Source organism: Gallus gallus, chromosome 27 (genome assembly GCF_016699485.2).
Source record: "Gallus gallus isolate bGalGal1 chromosome 27, bGalGal1.mat.broiler.GRCg7b, whole genome shotgun sequence".
NCBI lineage: Eukaryota > Metazoa > Chordata > Aves > Galliformes > Phasianidae > Gallus > Gallus gallus.
Window position 1 is genome coordinate 2,429,843 of NC_052558.1, and position 18,821 is coordinate 2,448,663.

Sequence of the window (18,821 nt, forward strand, 5' to 3'; positions counted from 1 at the left end):
AAGAGGGCGAAGGGCGGCGCTGGGCAAAGAGGGGGGAGCGGAGCAGGGTCGGGAGCGCGGCCCCGTGCTCCTGTTGGCCGCGGGCGCGCGCAGAGCGCGGCGATCGATCCCGGAGCAACGCATCCTTGCAAACCGTCGGGCTGCAGAACTGGCGGCGGTGTTCAGCAGGAGGGGAGGTGCGGCGTATGGGTGCCGTCGCTGCGTGGCCGTGCAGCACCTGCAGCGTAGAGGCTTCGCTGCAAAAGGAAGAGGGGAACTCGCCGGGCTGAGCTGCGGCAGCGAACCTGGCATGCGGGGAGCGGAGCGCGTGGGCATCCGCACACACGCTCACGCAAACGTGCACGCACGTTGACACCCATATGCATGCCGGCACTCCCGTGAAAGTGCATGGTGTGTGCATGCTGACGTGCTCGTGCACCTGGACGCTTGTGTGCGCACATGCGTGTGCTCGCACGCACACGTGCACGCAGTGCACACGCGTGCACGCTCAGCTGTCTGCACGCGCATGCTCGCGCACTCACGAATGCGTGCTGAAGTGCTCGTGCACATGCATACACATGCGCGCTCCTGCATATTGGCGCGCGCGTTCATGCACACGCACCGGTGCACGCGCACCCCAAGCGGTTGCTATGGCGACGCGCAAGTCGCCCTCCCCGCCTGCAGGGGGCGCCCTCCCCCGCCCTGCCCCCAGGAGCCGCCGCTCTCCCCGCGGCCCGAGTCCTCCCGGCCAGCAGGGGGCGCTGAGCGGCGCTGAGCTCCTCTGGGGCCACTCTGTCCGGCGGCGGCGGCGCAAGATGGCGGAGGAGGGCTCAGTGTGCAGCTTCGTCTTCAAGAAACGGGGCCTGGCGGCGGGGAGGGGTCGGCGGAAGCGGCCCAGCAGCGACCAGGAGCAGGGTGAGGGCCGTGGGGGCTGCCGGGGGTGGTATGCGCCGTAGGCGGCCTATTATGGTGCGCCGGGGAGGCGAGGGAAGGCCCGGTGCCGCCCTGGGTCGTACCCCCCCGCAGCGGGGCCCGGCCCTCAGTCAGTGAGTTGTGTGGGTGAGGGGCGCTGTGGCGGCCGTGCCTCCATCCCCGGGGTGCCGTTATCCTCCCGCAGAGCCGCGGGGATCCGCCGCCCGCCGAGCCCCGCGGTTCGGCCCCCCCGGCACCCCTTAAGCCCCGCGCTGTGCCCCGCAGAGAGCAGCGGCGAGGAGGGCAGCACGGTGGTGCGGAAGGAGCGGCGGCGGGAGACCCCCAACCCCATGATCCAGAAGGTGAGGCGCCCGCGGGGCGCTGTGCTGTCCGGGGCTCGGGCCGGGTGCTGCGTTGGGCCCATCCGTCCCTCATACCGCTGTCTGTCTGCCCTTCAGACCAGGAGGTGCACGAAGGAGCGGCCCTCGTATGCGCTGAGCAGCAGCGATGATGATGATCCGTCGAAGGAGATCGGAGTCACGTACAAATCAACAAGGTCGGCGGTAAGGACTGAGCGCAGCTGTGCTCCTGGGGTGAGGTCAGGTGGGGCTGAGCCCATACTCAGTAATCTCCTTCTGCAAATGTGCAGCCAGCTCTTACTGGGTTTGATCTGTAGACGCGCTTCCCTGTCCCTTCCCTCCTAACACACAAGTGTTTTGTGCTTGGTTTATTCTTCTGATGTTCTGCATCCTCAGGAGTTCAACTAGGAGTTCAGAGGGCTGGAGCAGCTCTTCTATGAGGAAAGGTTGGGCTTGTTTAGCTTGGAGAAGAGAAGGCTCCGGGGAAACCACATTGTGGTCTTCCAGTATTTGAAGGGAGCATATAAACAAGAGGCGGAATGGCTGTTTATGAGGGAGGATAGTGATAGGACAAGGGGGAATGGTTCTGAACTGAGGCAGGGGAGGTTTAGGTTGGATATGAGGAGGAAGTTTTTCCCCCAGAGGGTGGTGACGCACTGAACAGGTTGCCCAAGGAGGCTGTGGATGCCCCATCCCTGCAGGCATTCAAGGCCAGGCTGGATGTGGCTCTGGGCAGCCTGGTCTGCTGGTTGGCGACCCTGCACATAGCAGGGGATTGGAACTCAATGAGCATTGTGGTCCTTTTCAACCCAGGCTATTTTTTGAATCTGTGATTCTATGAATTAAGGTTGGTCTTTCCCTCTTAGAAGTGGGAACTAAAACCCCAGGGCATGACTGGGCTTGCCTAACATCACAAAGTTTTCAGGAGAAGGAGCACCAGAATCAGATTTGCTCAATTATTGGGGCCATATTTTCAGTTTTTTACCACCTTCCTCCATTCATGTAACAAAATTACTACCGTCTTTACTCTTGTGAGTAGTAATAGGCTAAAAGTTCCAGGGGGAGGTCACTGTTTTCTTAGGATTGAGGGATGGGAAAACCTGAGGTTCCTGTTAACGGTTGGAGTGGAGAGAAATCACTTGAAGTTTTGGACACAACTAAAAAATGCTCTTCCCATTGGATTTTTCTCAAGCTCTTCTCTTCATCCGGTGAAATTGTGTCCATCAATAGGAGTCTGGTCAAGATTTGTGTGGGATTAAAAGCAAATACCACCATTTGCTGTGTTGATGCTTTTTATTCATCTCCAGACTTGAGTCCTTCCTCTCTGTGTCTCCATTTTTTCCATGTAAAATGGGAGTAGTGTCCAGTTACCCTCAGTCAAAGATGCAAAGTCAGACTGAGGTCTCGGTATCACATTAGAGATTAATATGAAGACTCATGTTGTAATGAGGCCAAGGCAGGGCAGCACGTTCTTAGGAGGAGGAGGAGACTTTGGGGTTCCAGAAGCTTTTGATGTGTAAGTTGGGTTTGTTTTTAATTTGAGGCTGGTTGTAATTATTCTTTGGTTTCTGTGCAGCTGTTTCTGAAGAGCTGACAAACCCTAGGAGTAGGTGTCTGTTCCCTGTATTCAATAAGAACCAAGACCAGATCACTGAATTAAAACTGAACGCAGGCCGCCCGCAGCTGGGTTAAAAGCACAGATGGAACATTCTGCCTGTGGGCTGGGTGGTCTCATGATTGAAACATTGAACAGGGGAGACCTGAGATCAGTTTTCAGCAAAGACAAGGCGAAGCTTGAAGGGGTAAAGTGGGGGTGTCTGCGTCCTGACTTTGCAATCTAAAACCTGGGAGCAATCAGTAATTAGCATCCTGTCTTCCACAAGCACTAGGCTGGATTCATGCTGGCAGGTGCTAAGAGAAATTAGAAACTGCTGTAGGGTGAAGCAGGCCATGCCCAGCACTTGTTCAGTGACTGACCCTCCAGGTAGCCGAGGGGCTTTCTGTCTCGTGCAGCCTTTCTCTTTACTGCTGTCACAAGTTGTTCTTGCTTTTCAGAAACCTGTTGGCCCAGAAGACATGGGGGCCACAGCAGTGTATGAACTGGACACAGAGAAGGATAAAGATGCCCAGGCCATCTTCGAGCGCAGCCAGAAAATACAAGAGGTCAGTCAGCCTCACCTTTAAGAGTTAATGCTTTGCAGGAGGAGTGTGTGTGCTTACTCATCCCCTTTTGCATGCCAAGAGTTTGAGTCTTCTCTTGCCTGCAAATTTGAGAGGCCAGAAGTGTTGTCCATGTAAATAAGGGATCTTCCTGGCATTATTGACTTCTTGGTATTAAGGAAGGCACAGCCAGGAGGGGAGGTTGGTATGGGAGAGATAAAAGCTAGCTTGTGACATGGAGCTCTTCTGACCCTTAGTTGCCTTTCTTTTTTCTTTTCTAGGAACTGAGAGGGAAAGAAGACGATAAAATTTACCGTGGTATTAACAATTACCAGAAATATGTGAAGCCCAAAGACACATCAATGGGAAACGCCTCTTCAGGGATGGTCAGGTAGGTTGGGATGAGCCTGGGAACCACAGAGAATTTCAGACATTGTCCCCAAAGGCACTTTTCTGGGGCTGAAATGTTGCTTTTTTTGCCAACTTGTTCCTATCTAATGAGTCCAGTGTCTGGTTCTGGCCAGGCCCCCAGGGGCCCTTCTCCACTGCAGTGACACAGTTGGACTGAGCCTTCTCCCACCCTTTCAGAAAAGGACCCATCCGTGCTCCAGAGCACTTGAGGGCCACGGTGCGGTGGGACTACCAGCCAGACATCTGTAAGGACTACAAAGAAACGGGGTTCTGCGGCTTTGGAGGTGAGTGGGTCTTGCCTGCAGGTGGGCATGTACTGCACCTTATCTGCAGAGGTATCCAGTCCAGATGGTGACCCCAAGTTTGTGGCACTAAGGTGCACAGTTATTAATTCACAGGCACCTGTTTGCAGAGTTAGGATTTCCTCACCTGAGGTTATGTGGGGGGTGGGGTTTCCTGTTCCTTATCCCAGTTCCCATGTGGGTGAATGCTGGAGCTCTTGCTGTGGCATGCAGAGCAATGATGCTTGTGGCCTGTTGATCCTGAGAGGGAGGTATGGCCTGCTTGGTCCTGTGCTAGAATGTAGGTGGGTGGGGAAGCAATCAGGTTTCACCTTGTGCTGGGCAAATCTCAGGCTGCCCCTGGATGAGATGTCCTGTGAACAGCTGGGCAATGGGGGAAGATTGTTCATCCCTCCTCCTTTGTGCTTTCCAGACAGCTGCAAATTCCTCCACGACCGCTCAGACTACAAACACGGCTGGCAGATAGAACGGGAACTGGATGAAGGCCGCTACGGAGTCAATGGTACAGCCATACAGCAGCCCCTCTGCTCTCCTGCTCCCTAAGCTAATGGTGTACAAGGCCACAACGTCCTGCCTTCTCTCATGCTGTAGAGTAAATGTGACTTACAGACTTTGCTGTCTCAAACTGCACAAGCAATGGGATGATTAGACGGAAAGAATTCCTCATTCCACAGAGCTGTGGAACTCCCTGCTGTGGAATTACCTTAGCACCGGAAACCACTGCCAGTGCTGCTTTCAGATTACCACTGACTGCTACCAGGGAGGATTATTTGCTCTATTTATACTGAATATAGCAGTCTGCTATTGTATGAATCCCAGCAGCAAGCAGTGTGGACCTGGGGAGATAGATAGAGCCATCTCCTGCAGCACAGGTGTCCAGGAGCTAGAATGCTTTCATGTTTTGTCACATCACTGTTTCTCACTCAGAATCCATACCTGTGGCCCAAGGATGAAGCTGAGTGTTGTTTATGAACCCCTGTACAGTTGCAGGGAAGGGGATGTTCTCTGAGTGGGAGCTGAAGAGTTTAGTAGCAGCTGTTTTGGAAAAAAAAAATGAAAAACAGGGAACTGGAGAATATGTCTGTTTATAGCAGCAAGTGGGTGTCACAGAAAATGTGCTCCTGTGAGATGAGCAACAAGCACACTGCCTCATTAGACCTAATTATATCTCAATCCCACACGTGTTACTGACATCAGTGACACCCAGATGCTAGATCTCTTTTGTTTCCAGTAGAGAGTCAATCCCACCTGCTGTACTTTCTCCATGTTCAGTATTTCATGCCTCTGCTGGCCTGGCTGCCTCTGCTCTTGTTCTGGTCTGGTTAACTTTCTCTTGTGCAGATGAAGAAAACTATGAGGTGAGCAGTGATGAGGAGGATATGCCTTTCAAATGCTTCATCTGCAGAAGTTCCTTCAAGAACCCTGTGGTCACCAAGTAAGTGAGGGAACCAAAACATGAGTAGTGGGTTGAGTCCTCTAGTCGGTCAGTCATTCATTCACCCTGTTGTTGTCCACATGCTGGTGGGTGGAGCATGCTTGTTTGCTCTTCTGGTGGGTGGGGAAAGCCTCTGCTATCCACGGAGTCTCATAACTACATCTCAAGCATCTCCTTGGGAGGGATCTCAAGCCTTTGTTGTCCAAGCACCTTTTAGATTTCCATAGACACCGCCTGATCACCTTGCAGCAGCCACACTGCTGGCTGTCCCGACAGGTGCCTGCTATATCCATGCTTCCCCAAGGGAATACCACAGCCTGTCAACTACAGCGCTTATACCTGTGCTGTCTCTGGGCGAGCTGGCTGATGGCTGTGTGCAAACATTCAGCATCAGTGAAGCAATGCTGAAACAGCTTTTATGAGGACAGTGAAGAACACAGGGCTGATCATGCAGAGGGAACTGTGCATCCAGCTTACTTTTGCATCCCTCAGGGCTCAGTAGTCCATTATTTCTAACTCCTGGATGCAGCAATTGTATCTGGTGACTGGCAGTGCCATCTGTTTCTCCATACAGGTGTAGGCATTACTTCTGTGAGAGTTGTGCCCTCCAACACTATCGCAAATCCCAGCGCTGTTATGTGTGTGACAAGCAAACCAATGGAGTCTTCAACCCAGCAAAAGGTAATGGCCACCTGTGGGAAAGAGGGCTGCTGAGGTATGCTCACAGCATTTGGCCTGGCTGCAAGTTGGAGCTCACAGGCAGAACTACTCTCAGTGCTTGGAGACACCACATCAGGGCCTGGGTGTCTCCACAGGTGTAAAAGGAGCGTTTGTGTTTGCCCAGATGGGGAACCTGGGAGACTGATTTCTGGTGAGGGTACTGGGAGTGCAGACAGTAGTTTTTCCCATGCTGTTGTACGTCGGTCAGTAATCCACTGACAGAGCCTGGCACTGGAGCATCTGAAGCCCCCAGGCTCAGTGTACAGTGGTAGTTCCTGGCTTAGAGTTTGTGTAGGCAAGTGATTTTTGGTAGGTGCTTTATTTCTTGGAGAGAGCTGTGTTTGCAGGTCTTGGGCATCCAACTTTGCTGTTGGACATCCCCCAGACCTGGAGTCTCATTGTGCCTCTTCCTGCTTTTCAGAGCTCATGGCAAAATTGGAAAAACACAAAGGAGAGGAGGAGGAGGAAGAGTTGTCAGACCGCTCAGACCACGGAGAAGACCCACACTAGCAAAGCACTCTGTTTTGTATGGAGCCGAATAAAGTTTTCATGGGAAGAATGCACTGATCACAGCACTTGCCTTTAGGCCAGCAGCTGCAGCCATGAGTTGTTCATCCAACCAGAGGTTGTTAAAATGGGGGCATGAGTGGTGCCAGTCTTTGTTGGCTGCTCTGTGGAGGCACAGGACAGAACGGGTAAGCTGAGAGTTGTCCTCTCTGCCATCAGTAGGACCATACAAGGGCATGGGGAGGGAGGGGCTGAACTCTGTTCAGTTGCTTTTGACAAGGTGTTGCCATTTATTTTACTCTTGACTTGGCAATTATCTTGCTTGTGTCCCGCCACCTAGCTCTGGAACCATAAAAAAGTACCCTGAAGTTACAGGGAGCTATCCTAAAATTTAAGTCCATAAAATATGATCATGTCAAATGCTGAAAGCACAGAGATGAATGAAAACCATTCACATGCACCACGTTTATCTGTCACTCTGGAAATGCTGTTTGGGAAGTAAGCCAGACTTCTGCAGTTAGTTGTGATTTATTACAGCTCAGAGGAGCGTATTCCCTCCTGTCTTTTCCGCTGCCTCCTGGTGTCTACAAGTCAAGAGCTAAAAGTCACATCAAGAAGGCTTTAGAACTTCAGTGGGTGATACCACTGTGGAATCATCCCTTGGGGAGGAAGCCAGCAGCTGCAGCACGTCCCCAACACTGTCCCCAAGGTTTTATGCTGTCAGTGGTACTTCTCTTCATTATTTTTCCCCTGCTGCAAGTACCAGTAACTATCTCTGTCCAGGCTTGTGGGACAGGGATAAGAATTTTGGCAAGAAGCAAACTTCATAATGGCTGAACTGCAAGATGCAACTTCCTAAGTATGGGATTGAGAAGAGCATAAGCTTGCACAGCTTGTGGCATCACTGCTGTGATCACTCCTCTCTCACCTTGCAGAAACAGCAGGCTTACAAACATCAGAAATATTTTATTTGTTTTGGCAAAAAACTAGAGTAACAAACTTTATCTGGGTTCAAGTAGTTTACAAACAGAAGGACCTGTTGTCAGCACCACTCCTCCCATCAACCACACTTACAGGATTGGAGTCTCAGTGCTTCACTTGAGAGTGGAAAGAGCTCCAGCACCCGTGGTCCTTGGAAAGGTCAAACTAAAAGCCTTAAACACACCTCCAAAACCAAATACTCCGGGCTGGGGGAGAGCTGCCACAGCCAGGGATGAAGGGAAGCTGTGTGAAAAGCAAGCAAAGGATTTTCTTTAAATCTGTTGTTCATTCAGGGATGATGGTACAGCAGTGGCAATAGAGGGCTTAAGATCATTCTGTACGTAACATTCAAAGAGGTGGCGTGAATAAGAGGATTTTGTGTAAAAATTACTTTTCCTCCATGCCAAGTCACTGAGAACAGGCTGGTATGAATATTCTATGCTGTGAAAGCAGCCCAGCTAACAGAAGGCAGAGCTGGCTGTGCTGTGGGAGGTTACAAGAGCTGGTACGTTGCACAGAATTACACACTAGAATTTGATGACCCAGGCAGCCATGGGAGGAGAGGTGGGGATGCCATCCGACCTGGAGCTCAGAGCACACAGCCTCAGCTGAGAGGAGTCTTTAAAGCTCTCTCCGGAACAAGAGCAGAGCTCAGTACTGCAGAGAAACGCCCAGCGCAGTGAATGTGCCCACAACAGCATGGGCTGATCTTCTGCTTCTCGTTTTCCACCATAAAGAAGTGATCAAGCTTAAGAACGCGCTCCTTTCCCCACCCTCGGAAGTTACCCAGTAACAACACTGTAACACAGATCTGGCTAGCTCTAAGAAAATGTCCAAAACTAAGAACTGCTTTCCTCCCCTTCACTCTAAGGCACCCTTTAAAAAAATAAAAATAAAAAAATAGGGTCATGCAGCCTTCACCTGTGATATAAGGAAGCCAATCATTTTTAGAAACAGGGAAAGAGACCATAACTGAACAGATTCAACCCATTCCAGTGTTCTCTTGATGCTCAGCTGCAAGAACTGGGATATGGGGTACTGCACCAACCGGAACACTCCACAGCTCTGGTCTGTCCGTTTGTTTCCAGGCTTCTTTCCAAGTAAACAGGCAGCTGAAGTTCCTTCCCAAGGACCTGTAAACTCTTCTATGTGTAACATTCATCACCTTTTATGAACAGGAACAATAAATTACAATGTCCAGAAAGCTCCTCCAGAACCAAGTGCAGTCTTTGTTTTTCTAGAATTCCCAGTCATCCACATCCAGCTGCTCCAGGTTTGACACCAGCCCAAAAATGCCACTGGGATCCTGGGGCCGCGTTCCTTCAAAGTTAGTAATGGGTGTGACAGGGCGCAGAAGTTCAGGGAGTGCTTCAGAAGCACGGCGCTTGATCTGCATGGAAAACAGAGAGCTCAGCTGCTGAGATGCTTCTTCACATTAGCAGGCAGCAAGTAAGACAAGCATCCTCCTGTCTGCACTGAGAGATGCACAATCATCTGCATCTTGTAATGGGACGGTGCTTTGCATACAGTCATTCCAGTAACACTTGTGTGATTCTGACGTTCCCCTCTAGTAACATTTGTGTGATTCTGAGGGGAAGAGAAACTGAAGTGTTGTAGGGGAGGGAGCTGCTGGAAGAGCCACCTCACACTCCCAGAGAACAGCCCGCCCACCTTGCTAGAGAATGCAAGGCTCACTAACCTGCACTGCTGCTAATCACCAAGCTAAATTAATCCTTTCACATCCCAGAAAATTCAGCAGCTCAGAATTCCCACCCTCAGCTTCGGTGACACAGTAAGGTAATGACTGCAGAAAAGTCACTGTTCTGTATCTGTGCATTCAATGATCTCCTTACCTGCTTGAAAAAGGGATGATTAAGCAGAGCACCTGCGCTTGGCCTGCAGAAGGAAGTTCAAATAAAACAAAAGAAGAAAACAAGTCAGTGCACTTTGACCTTTCGAGATGCCCATGTAGTTCTGTCATCAGTTCACCATCACAACCCCGTCCCACCCATCCCCTCCCTTGCACCAGCTCTGGCACCCAGGCCCTGTGAAGATTCAACACACCAACCCAGCAGAAAAAATGCTCTTAACAGCTGATGGGGTGGCCTGATGAGCACAAGGGGCAGTGTAAGGACAGGGCAGGACCCACTCCATTTCCCAAAGAAGGTTGCAAATTGTAGCTAGGAACTCTTAAGGAAAGTGCCTCAAGACATTTAACACTGCTTTCGTTGCACATACTTCACATGCTTTTCTCAACACACAGAGCACGTCCTCACTCAGCTGTGGTTTTGGAAAAACTGAACAACCTTCACTGTCTCTCAGGGTTTATTCAGCACAAAAACTGTGCTTGTGGCAGGCCTGTGAAGAGCAGCTTTGGCCTGGCTTTACCTGAAGTCCGGGTTCCGCTGAAGGCACTGCCCTACGAAGTTATGGAAGCAGGAGGAGAAGGTCCGAAGATAAGGGTGCAGGGTTGACTCTCCGTTGGCTGCTCTCACATTGCTAACAGCCGTGCTCTCACCCAGCCCATAGTTTGCACTTGAACGAGAGGTTTTCATAGTCAGCTCATCAGCAGGAATTGTGGTGGTGTCTAGCAGGCAGGGAACAGTTCCATTCAGCTTTTCCAAGAGCATCTGGAAGTGAAGGACATCAACATCCCACATATGCACAAACAACAGTTAAAAATTCTCAGTAGATTTCTCATGTCCTCAGCATTTGGACATTACCATTCTGACACCAAAGACTCAATACAGAAGCATGGCAGTTCTCTAGAAAAAGCAGCAATGGGAAGGGAATTCAGGCACCCTCCTATCTCCACAACCCAGAGCTGGAAGGCAGTTCCATATGCTGAGATGAAAGAGTGAAAGATGTGCCTTTAAACCTTACCTGAGTGGAAGGCATGTCTTTAAATGGTACATGTCCATTTGCCAGCTCACAGGCTGTTATCCCTATGCTGTAAATGTCAGATTTTGCATCATATCCCTGAAGATTCTAGAAGAAAAGGGAAATAAAAATGGTAGACTTGCAATGCAGACAGGCAATGCCCATGATTTGCTGTGTAGAAGAATAAACACAAATGATTTCAGCAGAAATCAGACAACCCACATACAGGATTGGCCTGTTGCCTTAGGTAGTTCTAAGGTAAAAAGTACAGAGTTAAGATGCTCATCAGCAGCAAAAGCAACACTGTGGCTGTTGGTTTTATCTTTCCCAGAACAGACCCTAAAACCTCAGGAAGTTATGCAGATACAACATATTACTGAGAACAAGCAGTAGCTGGTTTTTAAACACACCTGCTGTAAGACTTCAGGGCTGAGCCAAGGTAGGACTTTGATGCTGTATTTGGGAAAGTCATGAACGACTTTGAGGCGCTGCCCATGGTTAATCATACTCAGGTTACTTCTCAGGCCAGAGAGGTACACCTTCCCATCTACAGAAATCAGGATATGGCTGGCTTTCACACTCCTTAAAAGAACAATAAAGATCAGTCAGGTTCTCTGTCCCCAAAGGTTTATGTTCCTTACAGCATCCCTAGGAATGCTGCTAGCATAGAAGTATGTTACAGAGGATTCAAGGCAGGAACACTTACCTGACCAACTTGGACAGTACATACCATAAAAGGACCAACCACTGATAACCCAGGACATTCAGTGTATAAAATACAGTTCCACAATGGAAGGATAATATCAAAGGAAAGGAAAAATACGCTAAAGGGTGGAATCAGTAATCTAAGGAAGAGATTTTTAAAAGATTCAACCTTAACGAGCACCGATAGAAAGACTAAAAGCTTATCAGGAGACAGATTCCTAACGGCCATCCTGAATACTGTGCCAAACTACATACACAAGCATCAACAGGACTCAATTCACCCACTTTGCTTTTCTCCCAAGGAACGTTTCCGTGGCAAGGAGAAATGCAGAACTGGAGGCTATGGACTCAGGACAAATCTCCCCACCCTGTCAGTCTCAATTCAGAGCCTTAGCAAGTCTGCCTGCCAACATGGCTGCCATGACTTCAGACAGACACTGCCCTTCAGGGTACAGAGGTAAGTGTGTTTCAGTAACTTCTATTATTATTATTTTTACCTATGTACATAGCCCATGTGGTGAATGTAGTCAAGTGCTTTCAATACTCCTTGAAGAATATATGCAATAGCCAATTCACTCATCCCGTCCATAAAATGAGTACAGATTAGATCTTTTGCAGAACCTAAAATGAAACAAAACATCTCTTCATTGGTCAGAAAAACAAGGATGTTTAAATAAACGTGTAACACCTCTTAAACTTCATTTTACAGGATATGCTGGTCAGACAAAAATACACCCTCTTCACTTACCATAGGCCATGAAAGATGTCACTACCCATAGCTCATTGTCAGCTATGAACGTTGCTTTGTATGGCACAATGTTAGGGTGGTTGAAGAGCTTGGAAACATGAAGTTCTCCCTGAAAGCAAAAACGATATTTTGATCCAATACAGTAAATGCAAAAATATGAATACAGTATTAGTAAGCATTGTTCTTGTCACCTATTGTCTCCTAAACTTACACTATGGTATCACTTGGTTCATGTTACCTGCAAGAATGTGACCATTTCATTGGTACAGGCTTCCAGGTTAACTCTTCTGACAGTGACATACTCCCCTGAGGGTTTATACCTGGCCAGGTTTACAACCATCAAGTCTTCAAAGCCTCTGCCTGAAATAAAAGGCATTCAAGATTCAGTAATACTTCTAGAAGCACACAGTTCTAAAGAACTCCTCCAATCCTTGGCCCTCAAATAACCTTTATACTCATTTACTCAAACTATTTATGGCCTTATGAGTGAAAGAAAGTAATTGTTCCATCAGAAGTCATCTCCCTTGGCATGTATCCCATTGATCCTAGCCAGTAAGTTAACATTATCCAGTCTTTCAAGCTCACATCTGAGGCAGATATGATTCAGCCACAGCCCCTCCAAGGACAGGGACAAGATTCAGGGTCCTTCTGCTGACTTTGTACTTCATACTCAGCACTGTTACCTCACCACACACCTCCTTCCATCGCAAGCCTTTAGGATAAACAACTCAGTTTTATCCAAGTGATTTTAAAATCAAAGAGGAATCACAGATTGTAGGGGCTGGAAGGGACCTCTAGAGATCATCGAGTCCAACCCCCCTGCAAAGCAGGCTCCCTAGACCAGGTTACACAAAGGAAGAGTATTCTAATGGCAAAAAACAAGCAGCTCATCAAGACAAGGGCAACAAATCTGCAAGTTGTTTTTTTCTGTAAAGCACACTCCCAGTCCTCCACCCCAGCAGTAATATTACCTATGATAGTGAGCAACTCATAACAGCTGCTGTCTGGGAGGAAGTTGCTCATGGTGTCCCTTTTATGGGATGAAGCTATCGACTCGGAGCTCGCCTCATTTGTCTGGGGAGAAAAAATAAAGTCAGCTCAGAAGAAAGAAAGATGACATGCTGGTAAAAAATCATCTGCTCCTGATATTATCGTACACACTCAATAAAACAACTGAAACTAGAGTTTAACTGCTGTTAAAACAATACTAAACAGTTAAACATCAGTTGAAATCCAGGAGATGCCTCATTTCAGAAGGTCCAGACATCTGTGTTTTAAACACGTACCTACAAAATGTTACGCTTACTCACTTTAAGCTACAATGTCTTCAGAAACATTTGGACAAAGCCAATTACTGTTCACCAGAACAGTTTAAGCACTGCTTTGTAGTAACTATCTTTATGTTTACATTCTTGCCCGTGGAAGCCTTGAAAGCACAGAACGTTTCCAGTACGCTGCCCTGTGGCACTCAGCACTCCTGCCTGATGCTGGGGTGTCAGTGATAGCTGCATGAAGACCAGCATAGCTGAAGCTACTGAGCTGAATGTAGAAGTGATGAACCACCTCAGAGAAGGTATGATGGTCAGCATGAAAAATAAAGCTCCAAGTGAAAGCAAAAATTGAGCTGCAAAGAATTAGTGCTTACAGGAGGAAAAAAAAAGACCTCACACCACACAGGGAATCAGCATTCCCAAACCTGCCAGCTTTTCCTTGCTACTTTTAATAAGGCCACCTGCTTTATTTACACACATCTTTTCCAGCAGTATTATATGTGAGACAAACTGTACCATTCTTGTAAGTTCCTCTCCACCTTGCAGCTCCCTTGAACTCCCAAAGCCACAAGGAGTGCATCCTAATGAAGATCCAAATTGATTTGGTGTCTAACAGCAGATTTAGTTATCTCACATTTCCAGCACATTAACTCCTGCTGACATTTGGAAGCACAGCTCATTTCTTCCACCTCATTCTCCATCAACTGCAAATGCCCTTTATCAGACCTTTTCTCGTGGCACATGAAATAGAAAGGTCTTGTGCATTTTCCTACAGTGACAGTGAATACTCTTCTTTTTCCCAACACAGTGACATGCCCTGCTCTACACTCAGAAAAGGGTAAGAGTGGTGCACAAGCACAGACATCGTTTACCATAAATCACCTTCAGTTCAGCCTGAGGATTCAGCTCCTGAGAAGCTTTCAGCTGTTCCTAAATGTATCCTGGGGGTAAGGCTACAAGTCAGCCTTCCCAAGTTCCAGCTTTGCAGCTGATTTTGAACAACATTGTACCTCTCTCCGTCCACCTTAAAAGTAAGTGTTTATTTCAGTTATGGGCAAAGGTGAAACTCAGTTTTGTGAACAGTGCTATGATGCAATTTCAGCTCAAACAACTGCAGCACAGCACTTCAGCTGGGGTCTGTTTCAGGGTAACCAACCCCTCCAATCTCAGCAGTTTTAAAACCATCATTCCAGCCACAGCACCACACAGTGCTGCAGCCTGGCTGTGGACACCAAATGGAAAGTTACTGCCTATCTCAAACCTGTGGTAAAGATGCTTGTCAATTCTGACTTTCACTGCATCATTAATTATTTCTTCCATCAATTTCACACAGTCCTGTCAACGTCAAGACTGACACACAGGCAGATGGAAACTTCTGAAGCAGAAAAGCACCACCAAGGAAGTGAAAGCAGAAGGCTCTGATAGCAGCATTATGGAGCAATGGCAGCAGGTGAAACACTCAGCAGTATGTAAGTGGTTTGCTTTATTCAAGTCCACTCCAGATAGAGCATAAGCCAACAAAACAGGTGCAAAAGTTAAATAAATCTTATTCATGGCTCAGGCTGTTTCAACAGCAAGGGAAAAAAAAAGAATGCAAACTCTCTTTTTAGAAGTCTTCATCAGAGGTCCTCACTCACCTGTCCTCATGTTAGCAGTGACCAATAACTGAGAGTTAATGCAAAAGGAGCTCCACCAGAAAATTATCAACATGGTACAGGAGTTTGAAAAAAAGAAAGTTAAACTGAAATGTCACTTATGAAATACTGCAAAAAAAAACAAAACAATCCTTGGTGGTTTCACACAGGACAGCTTTTGGTGTATGGTTAAAAGCAAAAGCAGCTGCAAAATGAAGTCACATATAACTTGCTTTACGGCATGACTTTCATGAATAGACAGCTTTCAGCCTCGGTGATCAGGTTTTAATTGGAAATAGGTTTGATGAAATTGATCTAAGGTAATTACTGTTATAAATGCCATATGAAAATGAGTTACGTGATGCTAGCAAAGATCTGCTTTTGACAAATCATATTCATCTGAAGCAGGAAGGGGGAACGTTGTTTTTGTTCTGCTGCCTTTCTCATCACCTCCTTATTCCTTCACTCCATCTCAGTCTCTTCCCCCATCATTTCCCTTTCTGTATAACCATGTGAGAAAAAGAAAGCTTTCATTTAGCTGTAAAAATAAAAGTAAGTCACCAATACCCCTTCTTTGTCCAAAAATCTGAGTATTTTAACAAAAGCAATACAGATGCTCATCTCAGTGTTCTCCCAGTATAGCACAAGGTGTGAATGTACATGACTTTACACAAAACATTCCATGTGCTGTATATTTTCAGCTTTGTTTGTGCCAGTAAATTACAGATAGTAGCACAAAATCAATTATCAGCAGCTTGAACTGACATAGTTACAATCAAATCACACTGAATTCCTGTTAGTAATTAGCTTAAACTAAAGCAACACCCGCACACAGAGATGTTTCAATGTGGTGTAAGCAGGTGGGAAATAATTTAGAGATATATCCTGTCATGAAATATGTTATTCTCTGAGCACTGCTCATCATGAACTGTGCCATGTGTCATCAGGACCTGCAGAACAAAAAGCAAAGGCAATGCTCTCAGCAGCTCTGTTCTGTTCTGTATGGTTTTGAGCAGAAATTCCACGTTCACACATGGCTTTAGTTTTTAGGAGGCAAAGCAATCTGTGTGTGCGGAGGATTGGCTCTGAAGAAGACCAGGCAATGGGAGGTCAAGTCACCTCAGACTGAAAATTACATACTTGCTTCTGACGTTGCAGCCTCTGATGTAACTGCTCTCCAGAGGAAACAAAGGAAATCAAAATCAATGTGTTCAGACGGGGGATATGGTTTAGAATGGCAAAAATAATAATAAATTAGGGCTGTTTTCAGAAGTCTTGCGAGCTAACTTCTTCCATTTATTCTGAAACAGCTCAGAGATCAGCATCACTCAAAAATCAGATCTTCATAATCTCAAATTATGGTGGGTGGGGGACCAACCCCTACCACAAATCCAAGAGAAGAAGTTCCAACTTCCAGACCAGTCACAAAGTTTGCAAACCATACACCAAAACCACCATGCCAGGGTGAAACCCATCTCCACACTTGTAGAGCTACGTATAGAGATGAAGTAATATAACTAAGGTAAAAAAGAAAAAAAGTCAAAACTTCCACAAGGATAATCTCCATGCAATGAACCACAGCACCACAGCCTGCAAACGCCACTTACTTTTCTCCTAGAGTCACCCGGAGGCTGCTCTGGAGTAAAGAAATTCATTGTTCACCAAGTTGTGTTCAACAGACACCCATTCAAAATATAGTTGGAACATAATGACGAGAACTAAACCCCACATGATACTTACTGACACCAAATAGCTACAAATATATATTCTTATACAAATAGTTGATTTACAGATAAGGCCGCTGCGTTACGAGTAATCAAACAGTCGCACAGGAGTGGGAATCAAAGGGATTCAGTAGTGCTGCTGTTTATATTCAACATAAAAGCAAACTGATACTTAAGAAATGACATACATACTTAGCTTGAATACAGAACAAATAATCTAATGTTTCTTTATTTGAAGTAGAAGCTCAAAGATTTATATATGCATCTTTCCTATACTAAGTCACTGATCAAGATTTCTCCATCCTAGCAGAATATTCTGCTTGTTGCACACAAAGCAGACCAGAAACCAATCAGCTCTCATACAGGCGATGCTGGGAAGCCATCATAACAGTTTCAAGCTCATTTTTACTCCATTTTACCTTCTCAAGCCTCTATTTTTTTCTTTCACCCAGAAATGGTTAGGCTAAGAAATACAGATTGCAGTGTCTGAAAACAGAACTGCCAACAACATGAAATTGATTTCCAAATGACTTGTTGGGTGTTTCTGTGTTAACTTCACATTGCTAGTCAGCCTGAACAACCAGATTTGGTGATACAGCCAGATGCATCCATCTCTTTTACTACTAGATAGATATTTTCTACCAAACTAACAGGCCTGAAGGCTACAACAAAGCATTTCTAGCAAGGTCACTTAATGAGAGGAAAACTTACCTCCAAATAGTTCGAACTCCCTTAAGCCCTCAACAATGAACTTTTCAGACACCCACCGCTACGAGAAAAGAAATCCCCCCAAGAATTAGTTCTTCCTTTAGAGATAAACCACTCCCCTTCCTCCCACACCCCTAAACAAAAGCAGAATCATAACACTTCAACAGTGTCACTGTGCCTGTAACCCATTAATTACAACCACCTCACTACAGACAAGACAACAATGTTATTTTTGTTTGCCACTAGGATGGCACGCATGCAGCAAGCACCCAGGTGTCACTGCATCTCCTGAATGGCATGCACTTACAATAAGGTTAATTTTAGATTATTCAAACAAGAGCCTTCACTCATGCACACAGAGCAAAAACAATAAGCATGCTACGCTCCCTTATATAAAGACATAAACGTTTGGGTGCAAAAATCAGTGTTCTTACAAAGAGACAACACCTCTGAGAACGTGAAGCATTTTGGCTACATGCTATCATCTAGGTGCAAAATTAAAGCAAGCATTGCAGAAGTGTTGTTCTCTTCCAGAATTCATGCTTAAATGTCAGAGCAAGCACTGTTTGTGTAGAGATATGCTTCTACCATTCTATTTGACTCTGTGATTCAAAGAAATGCAGAACAGAGAGTAGAAAGTGCAGCTTTAGGCTTGCAGTGCTGACTGCCGGGATAGCGTTAAGCGGTCACAAACAGCCCCGTTAGAACGTGGCAATAAAACAACGTAAAAAACAGATTGTGTCGTTCAATGCAAGCAAGGGCGGTCCTGGAAAGCACCGCTCCGTGGGTGACAGTGACCGTACATCACAGTGATCACAGCCGCTGCGCTGTCAGTCATTGGAAGTGCTTTTCTCACGTGACACCGATTGCTTTGATGCTTTAAAACGCGGAATTAACAGCGCCGCCGTTTGGCTTCCCAAATGTTCGGTTCGGAGAGCGCACGGGCGGAGCCACAGAGGCGGCAGCACAGAGGCGGCGTCGGGCCCTCCGCAGCTCCCCTCGTCCCGAACGCTCCGCACCGCGAGCAGCGGGGCTTTAACGCGGCTGTTAGCGCGGTTCCCGTAACCCCGGGCACGGTGCTTTCCATACGGCCCCGAGCAGGCCGCGGCCCGGTTTACCGGCTGAGGGGAGCTGGACGCCGTTTAACACTCACCCTAATCCGTTCGGGTTTACTTACAAGAAAAGACATGGACTCCGCGATCGCGCTACCTCACGCAGCTCACGCAATGAAGGGCAACCTAAGGGACGAGAGCGGCTGGTTCGCCCGGCCCGACGCCACCCGCACCTCCCACAGCCCCCGGCCCTCACCCTCTCCTCAGGCTGCGACCGCCTCGCACCGGTAGAGACGCTGCGTGTGACGCCACACGCAACCACGTGACGCAGGA

The 18,821-nt window shown here is 47.4% G+C and overlaps 2 protein-coding genes across 14 annotated transcripts; one reads left to right on the forward strand and one right to left on the reverse strand.

The window, feature by feature from the left end:
• The first annotated feature begins 783 nt into the window (after positions 1 to 783).
• Positions 784 to 9,025, forward strand: RNF113B (ring finger protein 113B). The gene is made up of 10 exons (NM_001004396.2): positions 784 to 894; positions 1,177 to 1,253; positions 1,350 to 1,454; positions 3,306 to 3,413; positions 3,692 to 3,801; positions 3,999 to 4,105; positions 4,536 to 4,625; positions 5,465 to 5,558; positions 6,133 to 6,239; positions 6,700 to 9,025. Exons 1-10 carry the CDS (start codon positions 795 to 797, stop codon positions 6,786 to 6,788), a joined length of 987 nt encoding a protein of 328 aa, NP_001004396.1. The 5' UTR covers positions 784 to 794; the 3' UTR covers positions 6,789 to 9,025.
• Positions 7,732 to 18,798, reverse strand: STRADA (STE20-related kinase adaptor alpha). 13 transcript variants are annotated; one of them, NM_001398317.1, is made up of 14 exons: positions 18,745 to 18,798; positions 18,614 to 18,674; positions 17,440 to 17,497; positions 16,612 to 16,640; positions 15,008 to 15,035; positions 13,071 to 13,173; positions 12,338 to 12,459; positions 12,100 to 12,208; positions 11,849 to 11,972; positions 11,057 to 11,228; positions 10,650 to 10,754; positions 10,155 to 10,396; positions 9,620 to 9,662; positions 7,732 to 9,156 (listed from the first exon to the last, which is right to left on the reverse strand). In NM_001398317.1, the coding sequence occupies exons 6-14, from the start codon at positions 13,120 to 13,122 to the stop codon at positions 9,004 to 9,006; spliced, it is 1,122 nt and encodes a 373-aa protein (NP_001385246.1). In that variant the 5' UTR covers positions 13,123 to 13,173; positions 15,008 to 15,035; positions 16,612 to 16,640; positions 17,440 to 17,497; positions 18,614 to 18,674; positions 18,745 to 18,798; the 3' UTR covers positions 7,732 to 9,003. The 13 variants fall into 13 exon arrangements, with proteins under 13 accessions (NP_001385246.1, NP_001292121.1, NP_001292120.1 ...); NM_001305192.3 differs by lacking the exon at positions 15,008 to 15,035; NM_001305191.3 differs by lacking the exon at positions 15,008 to 15,035 and having other exon boundaries at positions 18,590 to 18,674.
• Positions 18,799 to 18,821: the final 23 nt, after the last annotated feature.

Coding starts and splice junctions, on each gene's coding strand:
- RNF113B (NM_001004396.2), top strand. CDS start 795: ATGGCGGAGGAGGGCTCAGTGTGCAGCTTCGTCTTCAAGAAACGGGGC. Junction 1,455..3,305: donor ACAAATCAACAAGGTCGGCG/GTAAGGACTGAG, acceptor CTTGCTTTTCAG/AAACCTGTTGGCCCAGAAGA. Junction 3,802..3,998: donor GCCTCTTCAGGGATGGTCAG/GTAGGTTGGGAT, acceptor CCACCCTTTCAG/AAAAGGACCCATCCGTGCTC.
- STRADA (NM_001305191.3), bottom strand. CDS start 18,625: ATGTCTTTTCTTGTAAGTAAACCCGAACGGATTAGG. Junction 16,641..17,439: donor GGAGTTCGAACTATTTGGAG/GTAAGTTTTCCT, acceptor TCTTTACTCCAG/AGCAGCCTCCGGGTGACTCT. Junction 11,973..12,099: donor GACATCTTTCATGGCCTATG/GTAAGTGAAGAG, acceptor GTTTCATTTTAG/GTTCTGCAAAAGATCTAATC.